General features: G+C 57.9%; 2 protein-coding genes across 2 annotated transcripts; one reads left to right on the plus strand and one right to left on the minus strand.

Annotated features, from left to right (window-relative positions):
- Positions 1–10,472: 10,472 nt before the first annotated feature.
- Positions 10,473–10,865, minus strand: PHYSODRAFT_381256 (hypothetical protein; the record flags this gene model as incomplete). The annotated part of the gene is made up of 1 exon (XM_009531824.1): positions 10,473–10,865. A coding segment is annotated over one exon (393 nt), but the record flags the coding sequence as incomplete, so codon positions are not given.
- Positions 10,866–15,431: 4,566 nt separating this feature from the next.
- PHYSODRAFT_334561 (hypothetical protein) lies at positions 15,432–19,491 on the plus strand (the record flags this gene model as incomplete). The annotated part of the gene is made up of 8 exons (XM_009531825.1): positions 15,432–16,490; positions 16,517–17,200; positions 17,272–17,480; positions 17,520–17,683; positions 17,790–18,073; positions 18,145–18,207; positions 18,336–19,058; positions 19,153–19,491. Coding segments are annotated over 8 exons (3,525 nt in total), but the record flags the coding sequence as incomplete, so codon positions are not given.
- Between the last annotated feature and the right edge of the window lie 11 nt (positions 19,492–19,502).

A 19,502-nucleotide genomic window follows, 5' to 3' on the forward strand; every position in this document is an offset into this window, starting at 1 on the left:
GCCCGCGAGCCGTGGCGTAACTGTTGGTTCCAAGCGCTGGCAGACCACCCCTACAACACTCCTTTCGCCCCTTGCAACGACGTCCCGTTGTTTGTCCCCAACGGATCGACTCGGGAAACCGTGGCGTCGTCGGTCGTGGTCGAATCTTCTCTGCGGACTTCGATGGTGGTCGCTCCATGGGTGACCGAGTTCGCAAACGCTCGTCGTTCTCGCTCTCCAAGCCCCGATGAGGAGACGAAGGAGTCGGGTGAAGCTTCTTCCGCCGCCGGGTCAAGTCTGGGCGTGTTGGCTCAGGCTGTGATGGAGATTTAGCCTCGTTAGGCCCCGCTCCAGCTTCACCGTTTCGTTCACGTTCTTTTCCAATGTCGACCGAGGTCCGTGGCGCTTTAGGCGACGCTGCATGTGCTATCCCAATCCAAAATAACGTCATGTTGTTCGTTCCATTTCATAATCTTTTCTCGCATCAACGCACATCGCATTCAATACTCGGTCGCGGTTCCCAGAGCTTCTTCTCTGCCCTCGACCGCTGTGGCTGCCTCAAACGAGGCTTGGTTCGTAGCTGCGGCAGCCGGGCTTCGTTTTGTCTCCCTGCAAGAAGATCGGGCTTATGCTCGTTGAAGACCGGACTTGATTCGCGGGAGACTGGGCGTACTTACGCTAGCTCCGTTGCGGGTATGTTTTCGCATGACAGCCCAATTTTGACAATTGTACACCCGGTCTGCTGCGGGTATCCGGTGTCGACAGCTTGCATACCCATTTCATCATCAACTCCATACTCAACCACGAAGTCGAGCGACCTTGTTCGTGCTACTTCCATGGCAATCACTGCGTCCGAAGCCTCTGTCGCCCTCCCATTTGCTTCATCATCACTTGTTTCGTCTGTTGAGGGTTTGACCGAGGCTTGCTTGCGTCTTCCGTTGTCCCTGGCTCCATTCCGATATCTCCATTCCATCGTGACTCGTTCACTTAACACGTAACATGCAGATTCCAGTAACTTTCTTCGCCTGTCACTGCGAGCTGGATAGCCCTCGCAGGCGGTTCAATCATCATCTCCAGTAGCCTCGTTCGTCTGACATCGCGGGCTGGATTGCCCCCGCGAGCAGTTCAATCCTCGTTGGGGCGCAGAATTACTCCTCGTCGGCCACCTGGACCATTTGCAAACGTCGGTCGCTTCGCTTCCGGCGTAGGTAATCGTACAGGAGGCCGCCGCACGAGAGATTGGACGCTGGTTCCCATGTCGGCTCGTCATAGCCGACCCACTTCACCTTGAACTCTCGGACGGCCCGGTGAGTGCTCGTTGACAACGGTGTCCGGTCATCGAGGATAGCCTCGACTTCATACTCACCGTCCAGGCGGTCCGGCTCAAAACTGTCTTCAGGCAGTAATTCCTCGTCGAAGTCAAGACGAGTGCCTTCGGTGACCTCACGAGCCAAACGAACCCTCGGTCGGCCTTCGAACTCGTCCACTGACTTGAGTCGTGAAACATGCACCACCGGGTAGAACCGGTATCCACTTCGGTCGGGTAATTCCAACTCATACGCAAATTCGTCGACCTTCTTCTTCACGCGGAACGGTCCGTGCCACCGATAGGCTAGTTTCTTGGTCAGTCCTGGTCGAACCCGCTCCATGTACAGCCACACTCTGCTCCCGGGCTGCAAAGAAAACCTCGTTCTCGTCACTGCAGCTCTACTATGGTCACGGGAACTCGGTGCCCGGTCGACCGAGGTTCTTTTCTCGTTGACGCCTGCCACGGCTTCCTTCTCCTTCCTGCCAAGCGACGCATTGTACTCTTCAGCTCTCCGAGCCTTTTCCGCGGCTTGGTACTCCTTGGCCATCCTCAGGGCGATTTCCTGCTGTCGGTTGACCTCTCGGCGCCATGCTAGCGCGTCAGTTTGGCCACCGAAGCCTCGTTTAAGTGACGAGGACTGTGCATCCCACCCATGAACGAGGTAAAACGGAGTTTCCTTCCTCGTCGTATCACGGGAGCTATTGATGGCGAAGATCAGTCTTTCGGTGATCTCGTCCCAATCCTGCTGTAGTGGGTCTTCAGCGTATACGCGGACTGACTGCATGATCGTCTTCACCGATCTCTCCTACTGGCCGTTGGCCTGCGGGTGGTAGCTCAGGGTCGCTCTCGACCGAGACTGCATCATTTCCGCGAAGGCTTGGAAGACCTCGCTCATAAATCGAGGATCTCGGTCATGACGGATCAAGGACGGTGCTCCAAAACGTCGGTAGACACACTCCTCGAAAGCTTGCGCAACGAGTAAGGCGGTAGTGTCAGACATGGCTTTGCCCATCACGAATCCCGTGAACGAGCATTGGAATAGCAGGAGAGCCTTGTTGCCACGGCGACTCTTCGGTAGCGGTATCACGAAGTCCATAGAGACTAGTTGGAAGGGTCTCTCGGCTAGGATGTTCCCTGGCGAGTACCCGCGGAACTGAGGTCGGCTCTTACTTGAACTGCAGTCAGGGTACGACTTAACGTGTTTCTCCACATCGGCATACTGGCCGATCCAGTAATAGTCTCTCGCCGCTCGATGTAGCGTACGGGTAATACCTTGATGACCGCCTTCAAGTGAGTCATGACAGCTTTGCAAGACGTCTTGGATCATCGTTGTGGGCACCACGAGTCTCATCTTCAACTCGGCTTGCTCGCCGTCACTTGAACGACGGCTCGTTCTTGTGTAATATAGCACATCGTCCTCGCTCAACACAAATTGGTCCGCCATTTTCCATGCATCTCGTGCTGCTCTGTATCCAATCTTCGCATCATCTCCCCGGAGCACTGCCTTCAGATTCGACCACCGTAACTCTTCATCTTGAGCGGAGGCGATTCTCCTTCGGCGTTCTTCCTGTACTACCAGCGGGTCAATGTCTTCTGCGTTTGGTGGGGCTGGTGACGTCTCGGCACGCAGCGGTGAAGCTTCTGCTTCATTCTGAGACTCGTTCGGCACACCATTGGCTTCTACTCGGTGAGATGCGTCTCCCTGATCGGTGACCGAGACTTCATATCCAAACCGGACGTGTTTCTCCTTTGCTCTCGTTTGACGTCTGGTCATCACAGCTACGTGTCCGGGTTCAGTCTCGTTCTGCCGTCTGCGGTCGGTTTCTCTTCGCACAAAATCAAAAAAAATGCTTGCTACGAGGTTTGGCAGAAGCTACCACGGCCCATACTGTGTTGGCCGAGGGTATGTCCTCGACGACGCAACCGTCAGCAGCGTCGTAGATGACTTCAGCGATACGGTTCAGCTTCATCAACTCTAATACTCGGTCGTCCGACGATACCACCGTAGACTCCTTGCACTCGAGAGTCTCGCTTGCCAGTCCGCCGCAGCGTTGAACTCTCTCACCACATGCAGGTACTTCACCGACCGAAGCTTGGCCGTGAGTTCTTGGTGGCGGCTGAGTTGTTGCAGCAATGACTCCTTCCGACAGGCTATCACCCCTAGGGCTTGCTGGATCGCGATCCTCAAGTCGCCAACGACAACTAGATCGTCGGCTCCATGCTGTAATGCAGCAGCGACGCCGTTGTTCATCCCGGTGTACTCAGCGAGGTTGACCGTGGTGTTCTCGAGGTAAGCGCTCGCAGCGAGCACTACTGTCCACTCTGGTAGCTTCCATAGTATCCACGAGCAACTGCCGTATCCACCGTTCTTCTCGGTTTTCGCAGACCCGTCAAACGACATAACGAAGCCTCGGTAGGACCGCGGTAGGCGTGCGTAGAGCAGATGCGAGTCCAAACGAGCAGTTGGTGACCGGGTGTGACCAACGCCAGTGACTTATCCAAGTCAACGAAGTTCGTCAAGCCGGCTTGAAGTAGCTGAGCAAACGAACAGTGGGTTTCTTTGACTCGTTCGACCAACAGGTGCCACGGCGACAGCAAGACGGCGAACTGGGTAGCCCGACCGAACAATGTCTTGGACTTGTGGAGTCGAAAACCGAGTGTAGACCCGGATTCGTTGTCCAACGAGTTGAGTATAACACACCTTCAGTATCAGCAGAAGCGCGAGGACCTCTTTCTCGGCCGGGTGATAATTCATCTCAGCATCCCTCAAAACACGTCCGCAGAAGCGAACGGGGTGTAGTTTGCCCTCGTGCTCTTGCATCAACGTGGAACTTAGAGCCCACTCGTTGGCGAACAACATGACATGCACCTCCTTCTTCCGGTCGAAGTGTCGTAGTATCGGTGCTGCCGAAACCTTCTGTTGGAGCATCGCGAAGCTGTGCTTGGCCGCGGTGAGGTCACCCCCGGGCTGGAAGTCCTCGTCCTTAAGCTGGTACAGCGCTGCTCCATAGACCGCGAAGTCTTGGATGAAGCGACTGTAATAGTTGAGTGCCCCAAGGAAGGACTGCATTCCTTTCCTCGTTGACGGGAACGGAAGCTCGGCCACCCCAGCCAGCTTCTTAGCGTCCGGTCGGATACTTTCTGCCGAGAATTCGTGGGACAGGAAGTCTACCTTGGACTGCACAAAGATGCTCTTCGTGAAGCTGATACTAATACGGCACTCTTCAAACCGTGCCAGCAATCGGCCTAGCGTCGCCAAGCACGACTCGAAAGTCTCGGCACCGAAACAGATATCATCCACGAATAACCGGCGACTGAATACTGGTGTCAACGAGGAGTCATCGGGCTCCCCGTTGGCGAACATGTCGGCGATAGGGCTGCTGACCAGTTCGGCTACAGCTCCCTTACCAAGCGAGTTGTCTCAGTCGGCCTCGAACTTGGTCCGGAATGGCTTTGCCGTGCCAGTCGAAGCTTCGTTCACCCCAGCATGAGCTTCCTTGTCATGTTCTTCAGCTAGACGCATGCGCTCCGAGAATTTAAACCATCCTCCCGTCGGTTGGACGAAGCCCCAAAGCGCGTTGTCAATCATGCGTTGATAGATCATCGGTGCGTTCTTCAGGCCGAAAGGCATACGCAACCATTCGAAGTGCCCCAGTGCGCAGACGAAAGCAGAGATCTTCCGAGCTCGTTCGGTCATCATAATGGCCCAGAAGCCGCTAGCGGCGTCAAGCGAGCAAAACCACAAGTACGCCTCCATGTCCGTCAGCAAGTCATCCACCAGGGGCATGGCGTACTCCATAATCTCGGTGATCGCATTAACGAGTTTGTAGTCGATACACAGGCGGATATCCACCCCATTCTTCTTCAGGACGATGACGATTGGCGACGCCCATGGGCTGTCCGAGAAGGAGATAAGCCCGGCCTTCAGCAGACCCTTCAGCAATTCGTACAGCTTACCGAGGAAGCGAAGCGGGGTCCGCCGAGCCTTCTGCTTGATTGGCGCTTGCCCCTGTACATTGATGTCACACACGACCCCGTAGGCTGGAGGCGGCAGGGCGTTACCGCTCGCAATCATGATCTTCTCGTGGCTCTTCAGCACATCGACCAGGGCCGTCTGCTGCTTCACGCTGAGTTCGTCACTCTGGACGTTTTGCCCCGAGTAGTCCAGCGTCGTCTCCGACGCTTCGGTTAGGTCCGGCAAGAACGCCAGCTCTTGCGCGTAGTCGGTAAGCTCAATCTCGTTCGCGACGTGCTCCGAAACGTCGTTCACGGTGTCATCACCTTCGCCAGACCCTTCTGCGACCATGGCATGCATGACCGAGATATAGGTCGCCTCCAGTAGCTGCTCGGGGTCGTCGATCGCACTTAGATCCGAATCATGGAATTCAGTGTCGGCGTCAGCGGTGGAGGTTCCGGCTTCAGTAGGAACGTCGTTAGGCCCTGGGTCGTGTTCACCCCAGTCGACTTCGCTACTACACACCGCAGCCGACGTTTCCTCTGGCTCCAGGCTGGACGCAGCGGTCCCTGTTGGCAGGACATCCCATGTAGTTGTCTCGGCCACTGCTACCACGTCACGGTCATCCTCCGAACCGTCGTTCGTCACGCTGTCACCATCGCTCAGCTCATCACTGGCTTCCGATGCCTCAACCGAGGCGTATGTCGCTCCCTGACCGGGGGAGTCAGCACCACTGTTCGGATTCACGGACAGGCAACCCGCTCGGCTAGGCGGCGAGTCTCCGGGTACGTCCGAGTCATACGACGCGCTGGCCTCGTCGTCCGAACCATCGTTCGACCCAGCAGCACGATCCACCTCGGTTGTATCAGCTCGAGCGACATCGACCGAGCCTTCACTGACCCTGGGGTCGTCGTCGTAGCCATGTACATCGGGTGACGAGTACTCATCATCCAACGGAGCTTGTTGACGGCCTTCTGGCCATGGCGGTGCATCCGGTGGCCTCGGCAGGATCTTTCGCGGCGTCGGGTAAGTTCGGCGCTCGACCGCAGGCGGCTGTTCAGCCAACCATTGCTCGTAGAGACGACGTTCTCGTCCTTGCAGAGTCTCATCACGACTCGTCGAATAGGCCAACACCTGCCACTCTTTGTACTTGTTAGAATCCAACCTCGCGTAGCCGGTCTCTCGTGGTAGTTCACCATGCGGTACCCACAGCACCACGGAGTCATGCTTGGCGCACTGTGCCGCTGTGGTCGTAATATTGGTGGCCGTATCCACGTCGGCTACCCCCGTCGAAACCTCGTTACGGTCGACACGAGCTTGCCCGTGCGTCGTACCCACACATCGTACTCCGAACGAGGTAGCCGCTGGCGCGGCAGTCGAAACTCTCGCCACTCGCGACCGGGTACGTATAAATCCTCGATCGGCCCACACGAAGGCTGCGTGCCGTAAGGTTCGTCATCTTCAGCACTCTGCGACTTTAGCAGTGGTACCATGACCTCGTCCGGAAGGCTTGCGGTGCCATGAAATAGATCCAGCCGGATTCCAGCGGGGATCATGAAGTCCATCCCAAGGACCACATCCACCCCGGTACTGTGATCCATTATCCACATTTCAAATTCGTAGACCTGCTCCCACCCGAGGGTGATCTTGACGAGCGCCCGTCGCCGGGTCTCCATCACCCCTGGGTTGATGGCGCGGACTTCGAGACTTTGTCCGTGGTCCCGGACTTCTCGCACACGTAGCCGCTTGGCGAAGCTGGCAGAAATCACGCTAACATTCGCTCCAGTGTCAAGGAGTATCCTCGTTCGCGCGTCGTCCACTGCGCCATTGACCAAAGCCCTCATTCGCTTCCTCTTGTCGTATCGTTGGGACGACCACCACCCCAGTCTCTCACCGGGCAGTAATTTCACCGCCCGAACGAGGTTCCGAGGTGGCCCCCTTATCTGGGCTAGACTTGTGATCAAAGCCTCGGTCGGGTGTCCATCACGTTCATCATCATCATCTTCATCAATACCAATCGCAACGAGACTTGCGTCCCGGTTCTCTCCATTTTCCGTCAGTTTCACACGTTCATTGTTCTTCAGGTCGTCAGGCCGTTTGCTTTCGCCCGTGAACGCGAACAGATAGTCCGCATCAACAGCAGGCTCAGCTAACTGTGGCAGCCGGATTGGGACCAACCCAGTTTCAGTTGGCGGGCTGCCTAGTTTAAATGGCTTCCATACACCAGGCTTTGCAGCTCTGGTGACAGATCCTTCTTGTCGACCTTGGACTTCAGGAGCTTGGTGAGCTCGTGGAGTGACTTCTAAGTTTCGGTCGTCACACGTGACCAAGAAGTGGTCCACGTGGTCCTTCGCGTCACGACCACCGTTTTCAAATTGCACACCGGCGTTGCGAGCGTAGCCGTTGAGCCGGTTGAGCTAGTCACAAACGCGTTCCTTGTCTTCCCGCTTGGCCGAGTAGTACCGAGCCTTCGCAGACTGGGAAAACTTCGAGCAATAGTACTTGATGAACGCCTCGCTCAGCAGCTTCCACGTGCGTCTTGTCTTGCGTGAGAGCTGGCGACACCAGTGCAGGGCTCCATCCCTGAGCTTAAGTTCGAACGGCATACACCACTCGTTGGGTGGTGCATGTGTTCCCTTCATCTCATAGATGAACGTTCGGAGCCACTGCATGGAGTGCTCGCTCTTGTCGCGCGTTCCGTAGAACGGCTTGATGTTGGCGAGAGGCAAATGCGTGGCGATCTCGAGCTTTGGGGTTGAGCTCTGGTTGTCGGTCGCGCTTAGCTCGCGCACCTGACGTGCCCATTCACTCGGTAGGTCCCCTTCGTAGTAGTCGGGCCCGAGGTCGTCGTCGCTGTCCGACGAATCATCTTGGAGGTCGTAACGTCGGCCGGACCGACGACCGGTCGCTCCGCGCGTGCCAGGCGTGGCGAATGAAGCCTCGTTCTCCCTAGCCAGACGTTCACTACGGTCCGTAGACCGTGGAGTTACCATGTGCGAGTCTTGCATGTACGGCGAAGCCTCGCCCTTGACTGCGAAGACTCCGTCATCCGTGGCTGCCTTCCGAGGGGTCGCTGGTAGCGGGACCTTGGAAGGGTCAACCGCTCCCGGGGCCGAACGAAGCTTCGTTGAGCCTCGGTCTGCCACCCCAAAGGCCTCACGTAACTTCTTTCTCCACTTGGTAAGAGCCTTGGCGGCGGTGGTTGGCGTCCAGCTCGCGAGAGCAGCTTCCATCGGGAGGATCAGAGGTTCGCACCCCATCGCCCGCAGGGGGTCCACAGTGTTCTGAACGACCTGCCGAGTGCTCGTTGAGTTGATCGGTGTTGCCAAAGCCCCTCCGAGGTCCATCCAGATGGCCTGGCGGACCTGCTTCGGGGAGAACAACTGCATCCACTCGCTCTTGGTCTTCATGAGCTCCAGGCATCGGCCTAGAACCTTGTTGGCCGCCGGGGTATCGCCGTTGAGGGGAGGACGAGTGCCGACCGGCTTGGAGGTTGCCCCTGCTATCGTCACCGAGGCTCTGAAACCCTCGGTCGCACCGTCATCCGCGTCATAGGCGGGCTCGGTGCCCGGCATGTCGTTGAACGTTTCGGAGAGGTCGCGGGTGATCGACCTCGATCCTCCACTGCGGCCCGCCGACACAACCGCAGCTTCCGAAGTCTCGGACGTCACAGTCCTGACATCCCAGTCATCGTCTTCATCATCTTCCTTGGCGTCCGAGGAATCAATCGCCGTGTCGTAGCTCACCGAGCGCTCGTCGATCGACTCCATCCGATCCGTCGCTGGGGTCGAGAACGAACTCCCGGAGAGCATCGAAGCATCGTTGCGCGTTCCACTCGACTTCACCGGCGTCGCTGGTACCGCTGACTTGACTCCTTTCGCCATCTTCACACGTCTTCTTCTTCTCTTCTCTTCTCTTCTCTTCTCTTCTCTTCTCTTCTCTTCTCTTCTCTTCTCTTCTTCTTCTCCTCTTTGCTCGTTGGGGTAAGACCTACAACAACCCAGACACACCGATGGTCGCACCAATCCCGGGTCGCGGCACCAGTTGTGGTGTGGTAATTCCACTAAAATCCTCCTCTACCAAAAGTAATTGAGACACCAACAACACGCTAACCCGCAAAGGTAAGCGCTTATTGGATCAAAACCTGAAGACCAGGAACGATCCCTTACACCGGGTCGGTTGCAAGCGCCTCTGTGCACCTTAGGTTGTCTTCGGTCAACCCAAAAACCTGTACCACTAGCCACGAGCTAAGGCTAGGATACTATGTAGCGCTTTCGCGCAACCCCACTGCAGTCCCTCAGAAAGGAAGGGTACCGGCATGTTAGGCCTTATACAGGGGGACCAAGATAAAACCTCGGTAGGTAGACTAATACACTCAGGGATACTCTAATCCCACAAATATATACCGAACGATACTCTAATACCGTTCCTGCCTCTCCGGCCACGCCAACTCTTGGCGCTGCCAAGGAAACTCTCGGTCAATGCACGATAAGCTCCCCGACAGGCATCCACACGCAGCCGAGCGTGTCCAGGCACTACAATAAGCTAGCTACACTTACCGAAGTCGGACTTGACCCTTGTTGGCTTTGGGGGAAGAGTGTCTTTTTATTACTGAGTTTTCTGAGGCCCTGGGGGCCTCGTTCTGGCCATCCTATGATGAGTCCTATGTCCCTATACAAATATCTAGTGTGAACGATCGCAATAAGGCGATTCCGGACACATCAAATGACGACCGCGGCTACACTAATAAGTGCGGCCGAAGTACGTAACTAAATGCATCTGTGCCTAAAAGTGGGTACCATGAAGCCTCGTTCGGGGTTCTATTAGGACCCGACGAGGCTTCGGCCACTGCCTGCCACTCTACCGAGGATAATGTCATCATCCAATCAGAAGCAGCCATCTCCGTCTCTCGCTTGACCTCGCCTTGATCGCCCCTTGATTGAACTTGATTGTCGGGCTGGCGGGTCAACAGCGTTGGAAACTGCCACTTTCCAATACCACATTGGCTTGTGACCGAGTCATCGGCGCGGCCATGGTAGGCTCAATGCTCCTTGAACTACTGCTGGAGAAATCTTGGGACCGAAAAGAATCACCGGAAAGCACGTTCTGCGGGGATATCCCGTCCGGATCGATTTTGTAGATCACAGCTTGGCGTTGGTTGAGCTCACAGAGCGCGGCCTTCCTATCGCCACTCAAAACCACCTTCGACGTCTGAGATTCCAACGCTTCAGAAGCTAGCGAGTCCGCGGCAGCATTGTATTCCTGTGCGACGTGAATGTATCTCACAGATCGCAGTCGGGCCTTGACCTCCTCGTGGTAACTCGGTTGAGTCATCGCCCCGGAGTCAGCTGCCCCTAGCGAGTGCAACAACGCCAGCCTTGAATTGCTAACAACGACCAAGTCGTCGGCACCGAGTTGTAAAGCCGCCAGCACGCCGTATGTCATACCGGCGCTCTGGGCAAGGGGGCTCGTCGTGTCGGCGAGGTAAGCGTTCGCGGCAATCATCAATTTCCACTCCGGTAGGCGCCACACAATCCATGCGCAGCTTCCATCTGCACCATACTGCCCAGGCTGTGTCAAGCCCGCGAAAGATACCACGCACCCCGTATGACTCTTCGGAAGCCGTGTCTTTGAGAGGCTTAACGCAGTAGGAGTCGTCGGGAAACTTCCAGTCGGTAGCCACGCGCTGTCATTTGTCGCATCATCCTCGTCCATGTCCAGTACGCTCATCACCGACATAAAGGTATGCTCCGCCATAGTGAGGGGAGTGTGCGCGTCGTAACGGGGGACCAGATGAGTTGTCGGTGCTTCATTGGTCAGGTCACAATGCGGTTTCAAATCCGGAGTGTCTCCGTTTGTCGCCACAGTCGGAAACTGAGTTATCGAGGGTTGATCGGGAGCAATTTCGGCCACTTGTGGATCGGCTGGCGTGTCGTCGGGAGCGACTTGACTGCTTCTGCCCGGTCCCAAGGAGCTTGGTTCCGGATCATTGCCCACTGGCAAGCCGTCAGAATCCTCACCCCCGTCGCTGTCGAACAGCTCCGAGATTTGCTCGCCCCGAGAGTATTCGGGAGGACGTTGGAGCAGTCCGGTTGGAATAGGGTACTCGGGTCGGTCCACTGCCGACGGCTGGCCGGCTAACCATTGAGCGTAAAGCTCGGCTTCCCGCTTGAGCAGCGTCTTATCGCGGGCCGCTTCGTAGGCAAGAATTTGCCATTCTCGATACTTGTCAGAGTCGAGCCGCACATATCCCTCAGACTTCGGCAACGACCCGATTGGTACCCACACCACGATGGTTGTGTGAGCCGAGCAGATCGTGAGCCGAGTGTCAATGTTCGTCAGTCGGATCCGCTGCGGTCGTCCCTTGTGGAACCGCTTCACCGTAGGGATGAGCTTGTCGGTCCATCGGATCCACGGCACGTGAGTCGTCGGGGACGGACGTTTCCGTTGCATTCGGAACTCTTTCCATTCTCGGCCGGGAATCTGGAGCACGTCGACCGGGCCCCCGTTGACGTGGACCCCTTCGGCCTCGTCGACCATGTTCTGCGTCTTGATCAGCGGGATCATTACTTCGTCCGGTAGCTTGGCCGCCGCGTTGAAGAGATCCAGCCGGATGTCAGCCGGGATCATGAAGTCGGTGCCTAGCACCACGTTAACACCGGCATTGTGGTCGATAATCCACATCTCGAAAACATAAACGCGTTCCCATCCGAGCGTGATCTTCACAGACGCCCCCGAGTCGTCGTCGCCTTGCCCTTAGTGATACCCTGGACCTCCATACACCGACCATGACCCGGAATATCCTAGATCCTCAGCTGGTTGGCATACTTCTCAGAAATAACACTGACGTTCGCTCCACTGTCCAGCAAGATCCGCGTCCGCGAGTCGTTGACCGCTCCGTTCACCAGCGTCCTCATACGTACTCGTCGGTCAAATTTCTGCGCCGACCACCATCCCATGCGTTTTCCGGGCAGGAGGCGTACCTCCACGTCGAGTCGTCGGCGCGATGCTTCCTGCACTGCACTTGTCATCCAGTCTTCGGTAGTGTCTTCAATCACTTCGTCATCACTCTTCTCACTCAAATCACCTCCACCGAGGCCTTCGCCTCTCTCCTTTTCGAATTCCGTCGCGTTCACCCATGTACCTCGTCCTTCATCCGGCCATTCGCGCTTGCCCACAAAAGCGTAGATACACTCCGCTTCGACTACAGGCTCGGCTAACTGTGGCAGCCCGATTGGGACCAACCCAGTTTCAGTTGGCGGGCTGCCTAGTTTAAATGTTCCGTGAAGAGGAGGTTCTCGAGCTCAGGAGTGAGGTCCTTCTTGTCCACTTTGTTGCGAACAAGCTTGGTGAGTTCTTGGAAGACCTCGCACCGGCCTGCGTCGTGTACTTGCTTGCATAACTGGCAGCGCCGGTTGCAGAAGTGGGCCGAGTGGGAAAGAACGCCACAGGCCGCGCAAGGACCGTACTGGCGTTGTCGATTGTCGTGACCGCCTCGGCGCTGGTACCGGTTGTCCCGACTGGGTTCCCGGCCACTCTGATCGCGTCGGGGAGGCCGGTTGTCGGACCTGGCTACGTGCCGTCAGCTGCCGCGCATCGCTCACTCTCGTTCGCAGCAGCCACGTAGTGGTCGCTGTCATCCGACGAGTAACCATCGTGTCTGCCTTCTTCGGAGTACCACGAGTCGTCGGAGCCTTGATCGCTGGCGGCGTCGCTGTCATCGTTGAACTGCTGGCGCGCACTGTCGCGTCCGGTCGAGGTGCTCCTGGCGTCCCGTCCTTGCAGCTCAGCGACTATGTCTTCCACAGATGCGTCAGCCAGGGTCACGCGAGGAACGTTCCTGGAGTCGTCGCGACGACGCTCATAATCTCGTTCGCGTCGATCCCCACGGCTGTGGCCAGTTCGCGAGTCATCGCGGCGGTATCCGTCTCGGGTGTCTTGGCGGTGCCGGTCATCTCGGCGACGCGAGTCATACGCGTGTCATCACGTCGGCGGGACGGTTCCCGAGCCTTGGATCGCGACTGCGAAGACTCGCGCGAACTCTGTCGCTCTTCAACCTTCAGCATTTCGATGATCATCTCCTCCAGCTCATGGATGTCCTTGATTCGCAGAGGAGCGAGTCGTCTCTCCAGCTTACGGTCGCCGCAAGTCCCCAGGAAGCGCTTGACGTGGTCCTTCGCCTTGCGGCCGCCGTTCACGAACTGGACGCCTGCGTTGCGGGCGTAGCCGTTGAGTCGGTTCAGGTAGTCGCAGACGTGCTCCTTGTCGTCGCGCTTGGCAGAGTAGTATCGGGTTTCCGCTGACTGGCTGAACTGGGAGCAGTAGTAGCGGATGAAGGCTTCGCTCAGCAGAGTCCAGGTTCGCTTGGTCTTCTTGGTCAATTGTCGGTGCCAGTGTACCGCACCGTCTCTCAGGCGGAGCTCGAAGGGCATGCACCATTCATTGGGCGGCGCGTGTGTACCTTTCATCTCGTACACAAAAGCGCGCAGCCACTGCATCGAGTTCTCGCTCCTGTTGCGAGCGCCCGAGAACGTCGGGATCTGCCCCAGCGTCGGTGCATCGCTACCTCGAGCCTCGGCGTCGGGTTCACGGTCTCTGCGTCGCTCACCTCCCGGATCTGTCGCAGATATTCGTCCATTTGCGCACCTCCGTCTCCCGTGAAGTCATCGTCGTCATCAGATGAGTCGTCGGCGTAGCGGGACTTGCGACTTGAGCTTCGTCCGGTGCTTCGTAGACTGCTCCTGGTCAATTTCGAGTCTTCGGCACCACGCGCAACTCGGTCAGTACGAGTCGTCGCGGGTGGAGTGACCATATGGGAGTCTTGAAAGTACGGCGATCGCTCGCCCGACGCACTGAACACTCCTCTAGTCGCAGCCTGGGCTGAGTTACTGCGCTCGGTCTTCTTCGGAGTTCGCGGGAGCGGGACGCGCGCTGGGTCAGCGCTGCCTTTGTTGGTGCGGGCCGCCTTCGGCTGTTCCAAAGAGAAGGGGGTCACCCCGAAGGCCGTACACAACTTCTTCTTCCATTGCCAGAGCTCGGCTCTGGCTTCCGCGGGCAGGAAACTCTCCAGAGTCGACGGCGACGGGGCAAGCGTGGGCCGGAGACACAACGCCTTCAGGAACGTCACCGTGTCCTTCGCCACTTGCTCAACTGCGACCGCATTCACTGGTCGTGCCAACTCGTGGCTCAGGTCAGCCCACACCGCTTGGCGGATCATGCGCGGCTCGAAGAGTCGACCCCATTCGCTCGCACGCATTGCTTCAAAGCATCGGCCGAGTACCTTGTTGGCTGCCGGAGTGTCTCCATTCATCGGCGGCCGGTTGCCCGAGGTTTGCTCGGTCACTTGAGTCGTCGGCACCGGCGATCGTGAGTCGTCGGCGCGGTCTTCAAACTCTTCCATGTCATCATACGCTGGCTCAGGGTCGTCCACATCATCCAGTTCGTCCGCGAGGTTGCGCGAGACGGGAGGCGTGTCGTCTTCCAACTCGCTCGCGAGACTGCGCGCCAGGGAGCGCGAGCCCCCGCTGCGCCCCGCGGACATCACTGCATCTTCCGGAGTCTCGGGTGTCACCACCGCTGGCGCAGGCGCCTTCTCCTCCAGGTAGTCGCCGTATTCTTCATCCATCTCTTCATCTTTGGCGTCGGATCCAGTCATCGGCTCGTCGAAGCTGACGTTGCGCTCAGCAATCGGGTCGGGCTGCGGTGTGATCAAGACCGCCGTCGAGTCGTTGTCACCACCCGACTCTTCAGAACTCTCTTGAAGGCTCGGACGGCCTCCCGATGACTCGAAGAGTCGCCTTAGGTGCGGAACCCAGGCCAAAGTTCGCCGTAGGTTCGAGTCGTCCTTGAAGTCCCGGTGTTGTGTGGACACACCACGGCTTGAGCTTGAGTGTCGACGAGTCGTCGTCATTGGTCCAGACTGGCCAATCCGCGGCCGTCGAACGCCATCGAACGAATGGCGATGTGCCTCGATCCGCCAGTTGAGTCGACGCCGAATGCCGCGGGGCTTGCCGTGAGCTTCACTCAACTTTCTCGACACCACATGATCGACAAGGGCTGCTGCATGCGGCGGCGTAATCGCCACCCCTCCGACCTTGAAATCGACGTGAGCGTGATGTACGTCCATCGCAAATTAAGCTTGTGCAAGTGCTTCTAAAACCTACCAAGAATGACGCCAAAGATGAAGAGATGGATGAAGAATACGGCGACTACCTGGAGGAGAAGGCGCCTGCGCCAGCGGTGGTGACACCCGAGACTCCGGAAGATGCAGTGATGTCCGCGGGGCGCAGCGGGGGCTCGCGCTCCCTGGCGCGCAGTCTCGCGAGCGAGTTGGAAGACGACACGCCTCCCGTCTCGCGCAACCTCGCGGACGAACTGGATGATGTGGACGACCCTGAGCCAGCGTATGATGACATGGAAGAGTTTGAAGACCGCGCCGACGACTCACGATCGCCGGTGCCGACGACTCAAGTGACCGAGCAAACCTCGGGCAACCGGCCGCCGATGAATGGAGACACTCCGGCAGCCAACAAGGTACTCGGCCGATGCTTTGAAGCAATGCGTGCGAGCGAATGGGGTCGACTCTTCGAGCCGCGCATGATCCGCCAAGCGGTGTGGGCTGACCTGAGCCACGAGTTGGCACGACCAGTGAATGCGGTCGCAGTTGAGCAAGTGGCGAAGGACACGGTGACGTTCCTGAAGGCGTTGTGTCTCCGGCCCACGCTTGCCCCGTCGCCGTCGACTCTGGAGAGTTTCCTGCCCGCGGAAGCCAGAGCCGAGCTCTGGCAATGGAAGAAGAAGTTGTATACGGCCTTCGGGGTGACCCCCTTCTCTTTGGAACAGCCGAAGGCGGCCCGCACCAACAAAGGCAGCGCTGACCCAGCGCGCGTCCCGCTCCCGCGAACTCCGAAGAAGACCGAGCGCAGTAACTCAGCCCAGGCTGCGACTAGAGGAGTGTTCAGTGCGTCGGGCGAGCGATCACCGTACTTTCAAGACTCCCATATGGTCACTCCACCCGCGACGACTCGTACTGACCGAGTTGCGCGTGGTGCCGAAGACTCGAAATTGACCAGGAGCAGTCTACGAAGCACCGGACGAAGCTCAAGTCGCAAGTCCCGCTACGCCGACGACTCATCTGATGACGACGATGACTTCACGGGAGACGGAGGTGCGCAAATGGACGAATATCTGCGACAGATCCGGGAGGTGAGCGACGCAGAGACCGTGAACCCGACGCCGAGGCTCGAGGTAGCGATGCACCGACGCTGGGGCAGATCCCGACGTTCTCGGGCGCTCGCAACAGGAGCGAGAACTCGATGCAGTGGCTGCGCGCTTTTGTGTACGAGATGAAAGGTACACACGCGCCGCCCAATGAATGGTGCATGCCCTTCGAGCTCCGCCTGAGAGACGGTGCGGTACACTGGCACCGACAATTGACCAAGAAGACCAAGCGAACCTGGACTCTGCTGAGCGAAGCCTTCATCCGCTACTACTGCTCCCAGTTCAGCCAGTCAGCGGAAACCCGATACTACTCTGCCAAGCGCGACGACAAGGAGCACGTCTGCGACTACCTGAACCGACTCAACGGCTACGCCCGCAACGCAGGCGTCCAGTTCGTGAACGGCGGCCGCAAGGCGAAGGACCACGTCAAGCGCTTCCTGGGGACTTGCGGCGACCGTAAGCTGGAGAGACGACTCGCTCCTCTGCGAATCAAGGACATCCATGAGCTGGAGGAGATGATCATCGAAATGCTGAAGGTTGAAGAGCGACAGAGTTCGCGCGAGTCTTCGCAGTCGCGATCCAAGGCTCGGGAACCGTCCCGCCGACGTGATGACACGCGTATGACTCGCGTCGCCGAGATGACCGGCACCGCCAAGACACCCGAGACGGATACCGCCGCGATGACTCGCGAACTGGCCACAGCCGTGGGGATCGACGCGAACGAGATTATGAGCGTCGTCGCGACGACTCCAGGAACGTTCCTCGCGTGACCCTGGCTGACGCATCTGTGGAAGACATAGTCGCTGAGCTGCAAGGACGGGACGCCAGGAGCACCTCGACCGGACGCGACAGTGCGCGCCAGCAGTTCAACGATGACAGCGACGCCGCCAGCGATCAAGGCTCCGACGACTCGTGGTACTCCGAAGAAGGCAGACACGATGGTTACTCGTCGGATGACAGCGACCACTACGTGGCTGCTGCGAACGAGAGTGAGCGATGCGCGGCAGCTGACGGCACGTAGCCAGGTCCGACAACCGGCCTCCCCGACGCGATCAGAGTGGCCGGGAACCCAGTCGGGACAACCGGTACCAGCGCCGAGGCGGTCACGACAATCGACAACGCCAGTACGGTCCTTGCGCGGCCTGTGGCGTTCTTTCCCACTCGGCCCACTTCTGCAACCGGCGCTGCCAGTTATGCAAGCAAGTACACGACGCAGGCCGGTGCGAGGTCTTCCAAGAACTCACCAAGCTTGTTCGCAACAAAGTGGACAAGAAGGACCTCACTCCTGAGCTCGAGAACCTCCTCTTCACGGAACATTTAAACTAGGCAGCCCGCCAACTGAAACTGGGTTGGTCCCAATCGGGCTGCCACAGTTAGCCGAGCCTGTAGTCGAAGCGGAGTGTATCTACGCTTTTGTGGGCAAGCGCGAATGGCCGGATGAAGGACGAGGTACATGGGTGAACGCGACGGAATTCGAAAAGGAGAGAGGCGAAGGCCTCGGTGGAGGTGATTTGAGTGAGAAGAGTGATGACGAAGTGATTGAAGACACTACCGAAGACTGGATGACAAGTGCAGTGCAGGAAGCATCGCGCCGACGACTCGACGTGGAGGTACGCCTCCTGCCCGGAAAACGCATGGGATGGTGGTCGGCGCAGAAATTTGACCGACGAGTACGTATGAGGACGCTGGTGAACGGAGGGTCAACGACTCGCGGACGCGGATCTTGCTGGACAGTGGAGCGAACGTCAGTGTTATTTCTGAGAAGTATGCCAACCAGCTGAGGATCTAGGATATTCCGGGTCATGGTCGGTGTATGGAGGTCCAGGGTATCACTAAGGGCAAGGCGACGACGACTCGGGGGCGTCTGTGAAGATCACGCTCGGATGGGAACGCGTTTATGTTTTCGAGATGTGGATTATCGACCACAATGCCGGTGTTAACGTGGTGCTAGGCACCGACTTCATGATCCCGGCTGACATCCGGCTGGATCTCTTCAACGCGGCGGCCAAGCTACCGGACGAAGTAATGATCCCGCTGATCAAGACGCAGAACATGGTCGACGAGGCCGAAGGGGTCCACGTCAACGGGGGCCCGGTCGACGTGCTCCAGATTCCCGGCCGAGAATGGAAAGAGTTCCGAATGCAACGGAAACGTCCGTCCCCGACGACTCACGTGCCGTGGATCCGATGGACCGACAAGCTCATCCCTACGGTGAAGCGGTTCCACAAGGGACGACCGCAGCGGATCCGACTGACGAACATTGACACTCGGCTCACGATCTGCTCGGCTCACACAACCATCGTGGTGTGGGTACCAATCGGGTCGTTGCCGAAGTCTGAGGGATATGTGCGGCTCGACTCTGACAAGTATAGGGAATGGCAAGTCCTTATCTACGAGGCCGCCCGCGATAAGACGCTGCTCAAGTGGGAAGCCGAGCTTTACGCTCAATGGTTAGCTGCCCAGCCGTCGGCAGTGGATCGACCCGAGTATCCCACTCCAAAAGGGCTGCTCCGACAGCCTCCCGAAGACTCTCAAGACGAGCACAGCTCGGAGTCGTCCGACAGTGATGGAGGTAAAGATTCTGACGGCTTGCCAGTGGGCAATGATCCAGAATCCGCACCAAAAGAAGTTGCGCAACGGATAGTTGCAGCCGTCGACGACTCGACAGGGGTGACCCTCAATACTCGAGTGCAAGCAGCTACCTTGGAGACGTCTGAGCGCCCTGCTGTCGTCGGGAACCGGCTTGGACGAACCTACGGAGTCAAAGAGTGCTGAGGATGAAGTCCCGACGACTCAATCCTGCTCGAACTCGGATATCGAGGCCGGTTTGACACGACTCGAGCAGACGTTCATGTGTGTCTTGCGGGTCTTGAGCACAGAAGGTACAGAGACCGCGAATGACGACGCCGCTGACTCGTTCGAGCATCTCGCGGCTGGTATTGGGTTGGAAGACTACGCGCACGGGCTGGCGTTCCCTCCTGACTTGTCCGAAGCTGCTACGACCACTCTGGACTACGACGCAGACAATGTGCGGAATCC

The sequence above is a fragment of the Phytophthora sojae genome (assembly GCF_000149755.1).
Source record: "Phytophthora sojae unplaced genomic scaffold PHYSOscaffold_5, whole genome shotgun sequence".
Taxonomy (NCBI): Eukaryota; Oomycota; class Peronosporomycetes; order Peronosporales; family Peronosporaceae; genus Phytophthora; species Phytophthora sojae.